A 17,096-nucleotide genomic window follows, 5' to 3' on the forward strand; every position below is an offset into this window, starting at 1 on the left:
AACATGCACGAGAATGGAACAGCTGAACAGCTGGAAACAGTTTGAACCCTATGAAGGAATGAAACACCTGTACTACAGGTCAGGTCATAAGAAGTCCTTTAAAGACATTAAAACCCTCAGTGGAGTACTAAGGTGAAAACTCATTCTCAGAGAAACCTAATGATGTCAAGTAATGGATTTTGCAAGAGGAAGTCAATTTCAAAATGGGCTCAGAGAATTAATAGCAGTCAAATAAATCAAATTCAAATCAAATTTCACAAACTGTCTCCGTGTCCATGCTGCTAAACAAAGACACAGGGCCCAGTCTGAATGCACACATGCAACATCTAAAGCGTGTCTTCAGAGGGAGGGTACAAGGAGAACTGCCATTTTCAATTATGCAAGCACAAGATGCCAGCGCTGCTTCAAGTCTCCCTTGTACGTTGCTTTGGACAAAAGCGTCTGCTAAATGACTAAATGTAAATGTAAAGTCATCATGGCATGGATAGAACAGAATATCATTTCAGGTCCTGTATGTAGTGGCGAAATCGCAGCCAATCATAACTATGGAAATTTTAACTTGTGCTACAAGCAGTGACAAGCAGTGCATCACCAGAGAAGACAGATGAAATGTGTCCGGATCCGAGAGACACACAAGGGTGCATATTGGTGAAATCATCACATCGTTAAAATTAGAGTGAAACTATTAAATGTTCAGCAAGTCAACAAAACCCCACTCTGTACAAACTATCACAATGTCTGTATGTCAACAAAATATTTTCTATGTACAACAAAAAAGTTAAGTACCTGACAACAGTCAGACCGGTGCATGCACTAACCAGAGGAGATTTATGATACTTAAAGGTCTTGCACACATTACAATCCGGGCTTAGTACAATATGATTACTAATATTCACAACTCAACTCTCTGAGGTCTTAACCCAGTAATATGTTTATTTGCTGTACCTTTTACTTTTACAATGCCACTCGATTGTCAGCAGCGACTCTGCGCACACAAAAACATTCTGCCGTATTAGATGTGCCTCCTCTAGTTCCATCACATGTACACTGACCATCACACTGTGCTGTTCTTGCTGCATTTGAATCTTTGAAGACGGCACTTCTATTAGCTACAGTAGCAAAAGTGCTCCTTATTTCTATACAAGAGCAAGAAATGTTAGAAACTACTCCAAACAGACAAACATGAAGATGACAGTTGAGACATTTAGAAGGTGTATTCATTTATACATTTTTTTAAGTTGTGTCATGTAATTTCCAGGGAGGTTTTCTCACCAAGACTTGTTCTGAGATTCACGCTGTTTTTGCCACCATCTGAAGGCATAGTCACAGGTTCCGTTCTCTGGATAGTTTTGAATTAATGCAAAGTCTATGCCACTGAGCGGTTAGGCACAGAATGTGTGGGATCTTAATTCAGTACGCCGTTATTGCAGTTCATCTTGATACTTAAGAGTTTCACCATTACCTAGTCATCTTCTTATCAGGAAGAGGATGAAAGAGTTGGCAGCCTTTTGAAGGCACAGCTTTTGAATTTGCTACACTTGTAGAAGAACATCTTAGAAGAACATACACGTTAGCTCTGTCATTTTACATTGTATTAAATAAAATGGAAGACAACAGTAATTAGCCACACAACAATGTTTCATGATAAATCACACCTACATGAATCAATAAATCACACAGCTGATTAAATCTCATTTAGGGCCTCTGAACATCATTCACACACGGAGCCTTTTGGCAGAAACTTGGGACGTTTTTTCACTCTGGTCGCCGAAACGCAGCCAGCATCTCAAAAGCCCACGCCGGCTTCGCCTCCCCCCAGCTAGTTGCTGAGCTGTTTGTTTAGGAATCTCTGCCTGAAAATTGTATTCCATCGACCATGCTCACTATCAACACACAATTATCTGGGTTAATCATGTGGAACAGTGGCAAATTCACCTGGGGCTTAGGAACTAATGACATTCTCGTCTGGCCTGCTTTAGTGAAATAGCCTAGCACCTGCAGCAGGAACAGGGAGATTGCCAAAGAAAATTTGGTCTCATTTTGCCCTCCCTCCTCTGTATGCTTTCTCTCTCTCTCTTAGACACACACCCACACCCACACACCCACACACACACACACACACACACACACACACACACACACACATTCATTCATTCTCTCCCCTCCCTCCCGTTCTCTTTTTGCCTCCTCTCTTTCTCTCCCTGTCCTTGCTCTCCTCCCTCCTGTCTCTTGCTCTCTCGGTTTGCTCTCTCTCTCTCTCTCTCTCTCTCTCTCTGCCTTCCTCTAGCAGTCTCTCGCCCTCACACTTTATCCTCACCTTTGGCTCTTCTATTGATTCTGTATTCATTTAGTTCAGAGGGCATTGTTTTGGTTTCTTCTTTGTGCTTCTCTGTTGGCTCTTTTGTCAGATATGTCATATTTCAATATAGTTTTAACACCTTCTTTTGGATTTTTTTCTTTTTGAAAAAAATATCAAGAAGCATAAAAATCCGATGGAGAGCAGGCAGGAGTATCTGAGTTTGTGTGCTTGGGAGAGAGCTGTCTCACAGCTCCAGCATTCGCAGTAAACAGCATTCACACCGCATAATTACTGAGAGATTTCTGCGCTCTCCGCCAGGCCGCCCCTCGTCTCGCCTTGCCTCTCTCTCTCTCCCTGCCACCTCTACCCTCCATATGAAGTCATTCCACAGAGCCTACTGTATGGGGAAGTGTGTCCCCATTGTTCATAATTATTTATCAATATCCAGCGCGTATTTCCCCATCACTGATTTCACTCATGTGTGAAATGGCGGTCCGGGGCCCAGGGAGCTTATTGCTTTTTTGAAGTTGCGGACACCTCTGTGCGCACACGCTGATTAGCACAGCTCCTGTTGCTGTTGCTCCAGGTGACTCCCGCTGCATACGTGACTGTTCTCCCGCTTTATTAATTATGTGGGTGTTGAATTTGGATTCCCATCTCCGTTGCACATTTGCTCATGATATTATGTGCGAATAACTTTCCCAGGCCAACCTCAAGCCTGTCTCTCTGTGTGAACCCCTGTTTCGGTTAAATTACAGGCCATGTACTCTCCCGCATGCATCACACCCATTTTTATAATAGAGTTCCGTAAATAGCTGCGAGTTAAATATGATAACACTGACTCATGACGGTAACACAAAGGGAATTCAACGTAAGAAAATAGATGAGCGCAAGCATTTGGCTTTCAGTCGCAATCATGTGTCCTGTATAGACGCTGTCACTGAGACCCAATCATGTGTCCTGTATAGACGCTGTCTGAGAAGAGAGTCACTGAGACCCAATCATGTGTCCTGTATAGACACTGTCTGAGAAGAGAGTCACTGAGACCCAATCATGTGTCCTGTATAGACGCTGTCTGAGAAGCGAGTCACTGAGACCCAATCATGTGTCCTGTATAGACGCTGTCTGAGAAGAGAGTCACTGAGACCCAATCTTGTGTCCTGTATAGACGCTGTCTGAGAAGAGAGTCACTGAGACCCAATCATGTGTCCTGTATAGACACTGTCACTGAGACCCAATCATGTGTCCTGTATAGACGCTGTCTGAGAAGCAAGTCACTGAGACCCAATCATGTGTCCTGTATAGACGCTGTCTGAGAAGAGAGTCACTGAGACCCAATCATGTGTCCTGTATAGACGCTGTCTGAGAAGAGAGTCACTGAGACCCAATCATGTGTCCTGTATAGACGCTGTCTGAGAAGCGAGTCACTGAGACCCAGGGTTTGGCAGGTGCCCCGCGCTGATGGCCTATTTGTTCTTAAAAGTAATTGAAAACGGCTGCAAAAATAATCAATTTTATGGGCTTAAGGATGCATTTCAGGGCAGGAGAGGCACTCACATAGGAATCACTGTCATGTTTCTGCAAAGTTTAATAGTCTCAGAGAATTCATCAAACGCCCCTCAAGGCATTTATAATCTCCCCTTTTTCCAGCTTAATAGGAGATAATACAAGAGAGCACCCCGATGAATCAATATGCAACAGCGGCTTTGGTGTGATAATTAATACCGACGTTGGAAATAGATTTGCGATTTGGCAGCGCAGGTCCCTGTGTCTGATACTATGCTCTCTCTCTCTCTCTCTCTCTCTCTCTCTGTCACTCTCTCTCTCCCTCCCTCTCTCCATGCAAAGCCAAGCTCCAATTCTAGTTCTGTATCCGCAGCCATTCAGCTAATCTGTTTTTTTTTCTCAATAGCATTAATTCTTTAACTAAAGCCTGTTATCTCATTAAAGAGCCCTGCGATGGGATTCGATGGCTTCCTGACATCTGTATTCATTCCTCTGGAAATTAGTCTTGACACGAATTTAATGAAAAACACCCAGAACTGTGCAGATTAGAAAGACAGGCCAAGAATATTTGGGTAAAATCATTTTGTTTTTAGTTACATTTTTGTACAGGGTGGATTATTAATGCTTCTTTAAATAAGGTTTTTATATTAACGGGCCATTCATTGGCTTCTATTTTGATTTAATTTAAGGAGGCATTCTGAAAGCAAAGAAAGAGGGATTCCTTCAGTTTGAGCCATTCTTCAGTTGATGCCCTGCCCAAAGGAACACACAAAACAAGCTTCTTGTATATTAAGCAGGTAGTACCTACAAGATTTGATTTCAAGTATGGGGGTTGGGGTATATTCAAACCCGGGTACAATTTTACCATCACTTCACTTTCAGGCGGCATAGGCAAAAACGATTTAATAAAAAGAACCAAACCAGTTGAGAGGCGAGGAACAGGAAGAGGAATGCTCCTCGTTGCGCTCGCCAAACAACCTAACTTTCAACCCAGTGCCTACTCCCACCCCACCCCACCCCACCCCACCCCACCCAACCCCAGCCCTGGTGATGTCTGCCTCAGTTGCAGCACTGATAATTCCTCCTCTGTTTGAAAAAACGAGATGAAAGCAGTCATGGATGAAAGAAACTTGGATTTAATCTTTCTATGGCCCGCTCTCTCTCTCTTTCTCTCTCTCTCGCTCTTGTCTCTCTCTCGCTCTCTCCCTCACACTCACTTTCTGTCTCCCCCTCGTACTTCTTCTCTTAGTCTTCTGTAGACTTCTTCCACTACCCTATGTTGTCTTCCTTCTCTAAGAAAAAGCAGAAAGAAAGGAACATTGGAGAAGTGTAACATAGGGCATAGTCTTTGGCAATTATAATTGTTAAAGATAGAGAGACTTTTATTTTTCCTTTATGCCATTGTAATAAATGCACTCTCAACTTATCAATGGGCTATACATTCCTTTCACGGGCAATGAGCAGAGTTTTGTTGTTTGATTTATTTATTTCATTGCTTGATGTATTGGAAAGGTTTCACTGTTTTAGATCATGATGCATCCCAGATAACCCTCACTGTCTTTCTGAGGGTAAATATATCATGGCTCCTCTTAGAAGGTTCTGTAAACTCTCCTAAATCTGGTGCTGGAAGTTTGAGGTTTGCTTAAAAGAGAGCTATGATATCCAGTCACCTTTAGTGGGACTTAACATGACACATGTATGCAACTTCCCAAACACAATTCAAAGCCAATTAATTCTCCAGACTACAATCAACACAGTGAAAATGAGAAGGAAATCCTAATCCTAAAGATGAGGGTTCAAATGTCACAAGATACGTAATAGTAATGTGGACGTCAGTTGTACATGAATACATTGTGTTAAATCAACACAGCATTTCTTCTTCAATTCACAAAATGTATTTAAGTCATTTCTAAAGCAGACAAAATCTAACCAAGTAATTCCAATGAGATGGGTGCAATACATTTCTTTAAATGTAATTTCAACATGCAGTGTAATGCAGGTTTGATAAGCAGGCACATACTGAGTGTAATCTTATACAGGTTGTATTTGAAATATTGCAATGCCACTAAAACTAGATCAATATATCGCAAAGTCACTGCTTTTAAAAATGATCTGTCAAACAACATTCAGTAACAGAACAATGGAACCACTGATATCTTGAGAGTTATCAATACCTGACATGCTCATGGTGGGAATAAAGTATGGCCCATTTCAAGGCAAAACATAAAGACAGCCCATGCTCTAAATGGTATTGGTATGGTATCTGAGAACAACTAACATTAACAAATATAAAAACTTTTGGTAACGCTAATATCGAAACTAAACTATTTCAATGTTCTTGCAAAGGCTGATGGAATTTTTTTTCATTGCTTTATGCTTATCTTACATAATTGATTTGGATAAGGTGAACACTGTGTTCAAATTAGTTGGTTCAACACAATTATATCATGTTTTAAAGAGAATCAAGACTCGTTTGTGTAATTCAAATGGAATGTGTTTTAGCAAATTTGACAACCCATTTCTTCCCTTTTGTTAGTGTACGTTCCTCCTGGAAATCATGAAAGCAAGAGAGAGAAGAGAAGAGCAGAGCGCTGAGAAAGAGGAAGATACTGAAGAGTGGACATGGACAATCCCAGATGACTCCCAATGAGATACGTAAACATTTTGCTGCACCATTTCTCAGCTTCAACAAGTCAATGGTTCATTTCCACCCTTGTGGATGAGCTCAGGCCACACTAGGCCTCCTCTTTGGGTGCCTGCTCTGTTCTCACCGTTCTCAGAGGGTTGCACATGCAAGCTGTGCCTCTGACCAAGTACAAGCCGTATCTTAACTTGCAACTTCTTGTAACTTCAGCCGATCAACTGGGAAATCAACTATCTACAGATAGTTCCCTCTGTTGTGGTATGTAATCTCAAATAACATTTCTCAAATTCAGTGTTTATAGGTAGGTCCAACACGATGATTGATGTTTTGCTGTGATTTACTATATGCTAATTGCTTTGACATGCAAGTTTCCCGATGCACCATTTAAATCAACTTTTCATGCATATTTTTGAATTGGCAGGTGGCCATCTGAGGTTGAAACTATGCAGAGCTTTCATACTATTGATGTAGAAGTGCACCTCTCCTTCTCCTACGACAAAAAAAAGGATGGTATGACAAGGATGGTAAGCGTAAGAGTAAGAGGAGAAATGCGACAGAGAAAAGAGCGAGTGACGGAGGATTCGCACCGCAGGGGCTGGATATTCCCTTGGGGGAGTTGGGAGAAGACAAAGGCTTCAGCCTGCAACGACTGGGATTGGGGATAGGGTGGGCAGAGGTCTGTGGCAGAGGCTCTCCCTCCTGCCAATGACATGTTTAACAGCTGCTTGTTGATCCCTTAGATCTTCATTAACCCTGAGGAAGGGGACAGAGGCGAGGCGAGCCGGAGCCACAGGGGCACGGAGCAATCACAGACCTCATTATGCACACAAAAAGACCTGGGCAGATGAGATGGAGGGACGGGAGGGAGGGAGCAGAGGAGGGGTGGAGTGAGAGAGCAATCTAATAAAAGGGAGAGAAATGAAAGTAGACGAAAAGAACGACACCCAGGAAACAGTGCAGCAGAGATTGATACACAAAATGGGCAATGTGACACAGAAAGAGAAAGAGAGAGAGAGAGAGAGAGAGAGAGAGAGAGAGAGAGAGAGAGCGCATCCAAACCAGGGATGGGGATATGCTTGTCATCATTTACCCACAATGACATTCATCCAGCCATGATATCACTGAGACGAAGGCCAATCATCTGCACACTTTCCTCCTGTGTAAAATAGAACCTATGTCCAGTCGTCACAATTTGGAGAAAAACTTCAGACTATAATGATGCAGCTGGCGATGTTTTATAAAACTACACACTGTTTTTTAACTCACCCAACCAGGTCCAACCCAAGGGACAGCACATGGACCCAGGCAGCCATGCCTGCAACCCAAATCAGCCACAGTCCAGGCCCCACTATACCGATATGACTTCAAGCCACAGGGTGCCCAGCCAATTCACAGAGTGCTGGGGGGTGTTGCAGGGGGGCAGTAATTGTTGAAAGGGCAGGGATCCAAACCCAAGACCCTGGGTCCTGAAAGGTCTTGGTTCCAGAGACACAGAGTAATTTCTTCTACTTGGTTGAGCAAGGATGGGTATAATTGAACCCTGTGGGTGAGTCCCAGGAATGAATAGAGTCAGCCAACAGCAGATGAACTGGAGTTAGTTAGGAGAGGCCACTGAATGAGGTAAAGCCCACAGGGTGTGTTGTGTGTGCATGCCCAGTAAGAGTTCTCAGGGCTCCCATACTCCCAGGCCTTCATTGGGGGGCAGCAGGCAGCACAATGAATATTTTGATGTGAGTTACAATCCTTCTCTTGCCTGTTGTCTCTTTTCAACTGCAACTTCTAGCACGTTTCTTGTTGGTCTCAAGAACACAATCCTCAGTACTGGCAGGCACTGTGAAGATTTTTAAATAAATAAAACAAGTTAAATGTTCAAACTGTTTCCCTCCCCCTTCCTGAACCGAGTGGCGTGTTTTAGCCACTTCGCTTATTTTGATGGCATTCTCAGCGGACGAAGAAAGGGAACGAGATTAAAATGCCTATGCAAGCGTCTTTAATGCTCCTGTCGTAATTGTTCTGGACAGTCCCATCTCTCGAGGACAAAGACCTTGGTGATGGGAAGGACCAACAACAGCGGCGGGCTGCGAGGGTGACAGTCAAACAGCGAGAGAAGACGCAGGAGGGGAGAGCACATCGGTAATGAATCTGCCAACAGATTCTCGCGAAAAAGAAAAAAAAATGAATTCGAGAGATATGACTAAATCAGCCCCGTCTCTCGTATTCATTAAAAGCTACCCTAAAACATCAATTCATTCCAGTAGTTTGACGAGGGTCGATGTGACAGAGATGTTTAAACGAATAGCTGGTGGCGGGAGCGAATGTGACAGGTTCAGGTGTAATTACGCTGGGCTTGTTCACAGTTGAGATTAGGAAATGGGAGCGCCGCTGCAGACATTAAAGAAAAAGAGAAACACGGTGATGAGACGCGTCACTTCACCTGCAACCTTCTCTCACACACACACACAGACACACGCACGCTCACAATACACAAATTCAAAGAATAAGACACACTTTCAGAGATATGGCGCAGTGGCGCTCACTACCTTTTCTAATTATAAAGGTGTGATAATTTACCGAAGTATGAAATCACATTTCTCAAATAAAAACGTTGGAAGAAATTGATGGAAAGGAATCTCACATTTAACTGAGAATTAGTTTACAATATATTTTGCTGCTACTTTGTTCAAACCTTATGTTTTCATTATTTGATTTCCTTTTTTTTAAAGTCTGATGCAAATTGACACAGTTTGTCATTAATCCTGTGCATAGACTTTTAGCTTCCCTTCCTCAGAAGCTGTGAAGCACAATGTCTCCTCTATAGCAAGACTGCCCTCTACTGGTAGGTCTGTCGCATGGGATAAAATGTCTGTTCTGTATAGCATAGGAGCTGTTACAATCTAATTTTGCTACAGTGGTATGGCCTCAGTATTACTACCTTGGAATGATAAAACATGAATTGGAACCAGTCTCTGGAAAAGGTAATCAGTAAGGTCCTGGCAACAAAGCACATTGTTTACTCTTGTGGGTCTGATATCTTCTGTTGGGGGTGTGGTAGGTTGATTGACCAGTAAGGAAATAAGAAAATGTGTGTTAGGCATATGAGTGTGTGTGGTGCATGTTCCTCTGTAATATTTCCCAGTTTGATGAGTGATAAACCCAAGGAGTGAATGAATGAAATATATAAAACAAGTGTGCATGATTTTGATGGTTAGATACATTAATCTAAATATGGCTGTACAATATTTATAGATATTAGCCTAATGGTCGATCTGAAGGCCAATGTTCAATTCACTGTATGACCCTCTTGCTTGGAACCGTGTAAAAAACACAGGAATTTTCTATTATTTAAAAAAATAAATGTATTGTATCATTATCTTATCATATATAATCGTATTCATTAAAAAATATGTATCATTTACAGAGGAAATATCCAATAAGTCAATGATGTCATTTTATTAATTCAGCGTCTGGCCCTCTTCCTCTTAGGCTTCTCAGGTATGGGCTCCCCAATGATGTCCACTTCAATGAGGGGGGCGTAGGGCTCCAAGGTGGGACTGCAGTAGGACTCTGTTATCCAGATCCTGCCATCTGCATCCTCTGTCTCCAGGAAAGAAGGACAAGAGAACTTGTCCCACAGACGCTGTTTGATCACACGACCCATCTGAAGACTGTAGGGGCGAGGATGGCCAGATCGTGTTGTCATCATTGGATCTACTTCAGAATGGTAAATTCTTTTGTATTCTTCCACACTGTAGCCGTGGATCTTTAGGGGCTCCTCTTGGGGCAGCGGCCCACTATTAGACCTGGGGTGTGGGGTTGGGATGGGTGCTGGTGTTGGCTGACGGAAGTCTGGAAGAACAGCAGCATTCTTGATGTATCTCTCCTCCAGAGGCTCTTCCATCTGCCTGAGGCTAGTCTGAAGAGCAGTTTCCCTCCTTTTCCTCTCAGCTGCCTATACACGAAAACATATTTTATTGATTTTACTCTCATCTTGTAATTTTGCAACGTTAACACGATCTCCTAACATGATCAGACATCAAGCATATTCATGGTACCTCAGCTTTGTAAGAAGAATCATATAGACGAGGAAAGAACATGTCCTCGTTCTCCCTAGGGGCTGTTGACCACTCAAAGGGGATGTCTATGTCCAGCGGACTAAACTTTTTTCCATCATTCTGCTCTGCATTTCTCCTGGTAGGACCATGGTTAGATGTTGGGGATAAACCCAGAATCTGGCTGATGCTACAGGGAAGTGCTGGAGAGCAGAAGAGTGCAGCCTGTGGGACAATCAGGACCTTGAAGTCCTGAGTCTGCCTTTTGCTGGGCATGACACGGTGAGGCTTGGCCTGTTTCTTTCTCCGACCTTTGCTGTCACAGTCTCCGTGACTACTGGTGGTACTTGGCTGGCCATTGACTCCAGAATGGGAGATGCCCTGGAGCTCCTCCAAGATCCTTCCTTGAATAAATGGAGTCTCCTGGGACAGTGGTCCAGCCTGGGGGACTGTGTTCTGCAGTTGGACATGTTGTCCAAAGTCAAGTAAAATGGTAGCAATCTCAAGTGTCTCCTTCAAAGGGGCCCCAAATTTATCATGGGGCACCAATTCACCCTCTCCTCTGTCTGCAGCCTACAATGAAAAGGAACATGGTCAATTATCTGAAATACTCATACATAATACATTCATATTCATGACATTGAAGGACACCAACCTACCTGTACAGTACAAGTCTGCTCCTCACTTGACACCAAATGGCAGGGCGGGGTTTGCTTGATCCCTCTATCAGTGCCCTCAAATCCCTCTTTTGTGGAGGGGAAAACAGGCTCTGAGAAGGACCTACAGAGGCCACCATCTCCACCCTGGAGAGCCCCTTGGAGTGCAGGGGTTTTAAGAGGGAGGACCAATGAGCAACCAACACTGCCATAGGTACCATCAGAGATGGGCAGAGGGAGAAGAGCCTGTGAAGTAGAGCTGTGCCCATTCACACCAGTGCTCCTGGTTCGAAGACACCTCTTTTTAGACAGGCTCACTCCTTCTACATAGTAATCTTCAAAGCGCTTGGATGGGACAATTTTCCTTCTAAGGCCATAGCGGCCATTGACAGAACGGTTCACACTGCCCTGTAAGAGAAATAAACCAAGTTAGAAAATACTTCAAAATTTCATCAAAGAAAAAAAAACACACGAATGGGAGACCATTATAAAATTGGCTTACCTTTTCCATTTTAGTTGAAGAATTTGACAGGGAAATATCCAAAATATTCTTTTCGCAAGGAGAAACTGGCTTTCGCATGTGTTAAATTTCATCCAAAGTTGAAATTCTAATCTTTGTTTGGGGTTGGTTGCCAATGGCAAATGGCAAAGTAGAATTTAGAATGTTCATGATGTAATTTAGATCTCAAGTTATGGCCTATTGGAGTGCCATGTCCAAGTCCATTTTTCAAATAATAACTATTATGTTTGTATAGCACCTTTCTGATTATAGCCCAAGGTGCTTTACTGAATTATTACAGAAAATTGCAATAAATACAACAAAGCAAAAGAATAATCAATAAACAAACAGAAAAAATAAAACAGATATGTGTATAATAAAATTGAAATACAAATATAAGGGGTACACAAGAATACTACAAAAGTTAATATCATATAGAATAAGTTAACAAAATGTACTCCTTAAAGTAACACATCTGACCAATAATACCCATCAGGCAATAGGAAAGGCAAGTTCATAAAATTAATTTTAAGAGGACACTGAAAGGTTATTGTTTCAGTCAACTGAAATGCTATGCTATGCATTTTATGTATTCAATTTTATAATTTAATAATTATCATATTTTTCAATTTTTAATTTGTATTTCTTTTTTGCAATATATCTGAGTTATGTTTCTTTGATGTCTATTTTTATGTGCATGTCATTTCTTTGTGCACGTTATGTATTTGCTGTAAAGCACTTTGAGCTGCATTCTTTTGCATGAAAGGTGCTTTATAAAGTTTTATTATTATTATTATTATTATAAAACTGTGGCTTTTCAAAATATTACTCATCATACTTTTACAGTACAGTATGAGGCAACAGGCTTTTTAAAAGTTTTCAGAAGTAAAAAGACAAGGTTTTGTACAATTTAAGTCCAGTGAACTGTATGTGCTAGCGTCCCCTCGAAACAAGCAGTATTATCAAGTCAAAAATGGTAAATTTCAAGGCGATGTATCCAAATATCCTTTCCTACTGTGAGGCGCATTGTGTTACCTCCTTGTATGATATGCGCCGTTCAAATAAAGTTTGATTTGAAATACGTAACAATGTCAGATTTGAAATGTTACCAGCTGTTGCCCCTCACTAGGGCTTCTAAACTATTCATATAAAACACATCCTGTGTCTGCTAAATGATTGCCTAAATGTTAAGTTTGTAATTACAGCACAACCCCTTAGTTTAGGATTAACCAAGTCACGACTTCTGAACAGCAGATATTCATGACAAATTAATGGCACGCAATTGTCAAAAGAAAAAAAAAAAAACACAATTTTAAATTTGCTAGACCCAAATAACACCTAGAGAAAATGACTGGGCTCCATCTGATCCATGGAAGCCCATGACTTGTTTTTGAAGCAAAAGGGACATGCTAAACTACCCCCCACCCCAAAGATGAAAGGCAAGGCCAATGGGCATTAAAACGGTTTATTTGGAAAATGCCCGAAAGCATTAATACAAGGGTTTGGGTTTCTTCGCTGTCAAAAGAGCACAACCAGTTTTGTTCAGATTGGGGAAACAATACAACCCCCTCCCTCAAAGAAAGACACAAGTTGAACTTCGAATTTAATATCTTTTTTATTGAATTCAATTAGCAAAGTCTGGATATCCATGAGGTGGCCCTTATTGAGAAAAGGGAAACATTAGAACCTTTTAAAACTGTACAGAAGAGACACTGCATGAAGATCATGTGCCTTACCTGGTACTTCTGGTCGTCACCCCTGTTAAAGAGGATGAGTCACCTCACCAGGTAAACTTCCAGGGTTTCTGAGGGGGCTGTGAAAAAGCTTGAGGAACCTTAGTGTGGGTCTTCCTGTAAGGGGGTGGAGGAATCCTCTCAAAGCTAATGTCGGTCCAAGCATTGCTGCCATGCTCGTCGGTGGAACTGAAGTGAGTTACTGTACCAGGTGGAAGTTGGCCAGTGATGAACATGTGAAAGAACCGGTCATCATATAACTCCTCGGGTGGACTGACATAACTACTGGGCTCTGGGACACCGTTTGCTCCTTGAACATGTGCAGGGGAATAAAACTGGCTTTCAAGTGGTTCATTAGAATCTGGGACACGGCCCTCAGAGAAGGCTCGGAGTGGCGGGGGAGGCTGCAGGTATCCAGAATCATGGGACTCAGATTCTTCATTGCCATGTTCATAAGTAGCACCCCTCTGAATGAGTGTCCCAGCTTTGTAGGAGGGCTGCTGCCAGTAGTTGAAATGTGGATCAAACACAGGAGGGGCAGCCTCAAACTCTTCATATCCAGAACTAGTTTGAGGCATGGAGCCCTTGACTTCAGCAGAGGTCATCGGAGACACACCTTGGCTGGACTGTGTATAGAGCCCAGGGGTCTGAGGTGGAGGTGGACCTGAGTGCTGAACATCAGTGGAGCTTGAAGTTGGCCAACCAGTCTCCATTTGACCAGGCTGCAGTAGGGGTTGATGGCCATAATATCCTTAAATAAAGGAATGTTAGAATAAAGTAAAAAAAAAAAAAACCACCTACAAAGGCATTTTCCCAATTTGCAACAGGTTAACATGAGACAGAAGGAAATTACAATGGGATATCCGCGACAGACAATACATTTTAAAGGCTTACCTTTAGCTGGAAAGCTATAGACACGACACAGCATGGCAGACAGAAGAAAAGCCCTGAAAGTTGTAAACGAGTTTAGATTCAAGATAGAGATTAACAAGCAAGAGAGCTGAATCATTAGCTTTGTAAAGCCAGTCACACCTAGGAACTGCTTAAAATCATTAAGACCAGGTAAAACAATTTAAAGTGCTTCTTAAAAAAAGCTTAAAACTACCTCAATATCAAGGCAATATCCATTACTCCAATCACCTCAGTCCCAAGAACTACCAGTATTCCTGCTCCTAGTTGCGGTGGAGAAGATATAGAGGGAAACATGTAGACATCAGCCAATCAAAGACTTTATTGATTAATTAAGGTCAGGTGAAAAAAAACTAGCCAATTATGAACATTTTCACTAGGCTTTCCTCAAGGCAGTATTCTCAACACCACCTCCGGTCATGAGATTGTTAAAGCTTATAGTTTAAAAAGCTTAATGGAAATCCTGTGTTTTGCTATCCCAGCTAAGGTAATTCATCTTACTTTTGTGCCAATTTTCCCATGCAACATTGGTTTGGACCACTTTGACTTTGATAAATGACATTTATGATGCACCTGAGGCGGTTGAAGACCCAGACCAACATCTGGCATGGTTAAATACATTAAGCAAAATATGAATAAATGTATATATATTACATGATATAAATGTTTAATTATTTGACCAATTTTAAAGTTTTATCACATTTTGTTCCTGAATCCACCCTTCTGATGCGATCAGGAATATCCTGATTTTCTGTTTTATCCCAATCGTCTTAAAACCTTTTGAACTGCACATATCAAAGGCTCTAACACTCTACCTTGCAACTATTGATGCACCTCAATGTATATATATTGCTTTTTTAATTTACTCAGGGATATTTATTTATCTATTTTATTAATTGTTATTTATTATTATTTAGCTGTGGCAGTTAATGTCCACAGCAACTTAAGTTTTTTAGCGGTCTGATGCTGCCTAGATCAAAAACAAAACTGGATTACGTGATCTAATCTGATTTCAGAATCCTTTTTTTCTTCTTCTGAACAAACCATTTTCAAGCTTTTATCCAATCTGACATCTGAAATCCAATCAGATTACTTCTGAACAACTGTGCCCAGGTAATCCAACTGGGGGTAATTTCATGATGAAATGCTTAGGAATCGGTCATATAAATGGTCAAAAACTGTTACAGACATGTAAAAGTGTGGATTTGTCTTTTCCCTGGTGCAGTGTTCCATACAACCTAAGGAACCTACTCTGTGAAATATTCACAGGTGCATATCAATACTGCATTGTTTCACATAAAAGCATGAATGAGAACAAATCGCCTTGGCAAATGTCTTGTACTTGTGAATTCTTAAGATTCATGAATAAATGTTAAAGTGGCTTCTCTACTCTTGATTAGTTGAATGTACGATAGTTATGACAGGTTAAAATAGCTTTTAAAGTTCAAACAGGCATGGCAGATAGAAATCACACCAAAGTGTTTGGGATCTTGAGTACAAGGACTGTCCCTTCATTATGAGTTCCCCAGTTGCCTCTACACAAACCCCATGCAAGTTACAGCCACCTTCAGAACCTTCAGCCTCACCACACTTTGACCTCAGATCAGTGGGCATTGGAACACAAAGCAGCTGTACTTTAGAAATCCAGGACTTCATTGCCGTCTGCAAACAGGAAGCAATCTATACATTTCGGCAACTTTTTTTTACTAGAGACAATTAAATGTCCTCAATAGACCAATAAGGTAACCCTTACAATGTCAGGCCTGGATCCCTAAACTGACCTGGGTACAAGCAGGATACAAAGGAAATTGAGACTTTGAATAGATTTAGTATTTCCTTGGCTACCCAGAGAAAAAAGTAATGTTTGTATTAAATACAAATATATTTTATTCATAATATGATAAAAAATAAATGCTGAACAAATAAAGCTGATAATAATAATAGTAATAATGAAGGTGAAGAAGTAGCTTCCTGTTGCCTCTCTGCAGTCATCCAGTGTGACGTATGGAGACAGATGTTCAACGCCGTCATCAGCATCATATCCTGTGCCATAGTATGCAAGAGAGTACAGACATTAATTCAACTCAGTCGATTCCTCCATTAATCAAAATTCAATGGAATGACCCAAGCTTCCTACACATCCTGATGATCAGAGATGGCCACAGTTTCTGCTTACAATCTAGACAACCTCCTTCTGTAATTATTTCCCCTTGTAGTAGTTTGTATTGTTGACTCACCCATGTCCATGTAGCTGGAGAGGGTGTTCATTTGCTCATAGGGGCTGAAGTCAGGCACCGGTCTCTCCACCCACTGCTCCATACTGACAGAGCCCAGCCACCCTGCAACATAATTTACCAGACATAAGAAAAAGAGGCAATAAGTTTCACTTTATTACAGACTACTGTACTCTGGGTTAGAAAGTAAGCTAATTAAAAGAACACCTAATCATCATGAGAATCTACCTCAGAGAATGTCAGCCTCTCTGTCTTGTACACTGGTAATTATTAAGTTGGATTCACTCAGGCTAAAGTTTTTCCAGTAAGTTTCTGCTTGGTCAAGCGAGTTCATGTCTTGGGCCTCTGTTCCTTGTTTTCAGTTTGCACCTCATCCTCCATTTGGTGATCATTTCCCAATTCACAAAGTTTGGGGCTGGTGGAGTCGGTGCCTATCAAATATAAAAGACATTCAAATTACAGTTCAGTGCTTGGCCATGATTGGTCCTCACTCAGCAGTAACTATACAAATATCACTGTAGATTCTGGTATAAAATGACCACTTTCATGATGAAAGAAATTCAATTC

The 17,096-nt window shown here is 41.5% G+C and overlaps 1 protein-coding gene across 1 annotated transcript; it reads right to left on the reverse strand.

Annotated features, from left to right (window-relative positions):
• Positions 1-13,252: 13,252 nt before the first annotated feature.
• LOC116218217 lies at positions 13,253-14,552 on the reverse strand. Its single transcript, XM_031558877.2, has 4 exons — positions 14,492-14,552; positions 14,281-14,333; positions 13,390-14,137; positions 13,253-13,312 (listed from the first exon to the last, which is right to left on the reverse strand). The coding sequence occupies exons 1-3, from the start codon at positions 14,512-14,514 to the stop codon at positions 13,434-13,436; spliced, it is 780 nt and encodes a 259-aa protein (XP_031414737.1). The 5' UTR covers positions 14,515-14,552; the 3' UTR covers positions 13,253-13,312; positions 13,390-13,433.
• Between the last annotated feature and the right edge of the window lie 2,544 nt (positions 14,553-17,096).

This window comes from Clupea harengus, chromosome 21, assembly GCF_900700415.2.
Source record: "Clupea harengus chromosome 21, Ch_v2.0.2, whole genome shotgun sequence".
NCBI classification, from domain to species: Eukaryota; Metazoa; Chordata; class Actinopteri; order Clupeiformes; family Clupeidae; genus Clupea; species Clupea harengus.

Excerpts from the sequence above, each read along its gene's own strand:
- LOC116218217 (XM_031558877.2), bottom strand. The coding sequence starts at position 14,514 with ATGGATATTGCCTTGATATTGAG. Across the intron at positions 14,334-14,491 it reads GATATTGCCTTGATATTGAG|GGCTTTTCTTCTGTCTGCCA; the intron begins GTAGTTTTAAGC and ends TACAACTTTCAG. Across the intron at positions 14,138-14,280 it reads CTATAGCTTTCCAGCTAAAG|GATATTATGGCCATCAACCC; the intron begins GTAAGCCTTTAA and ends CCTTTATTTAAG.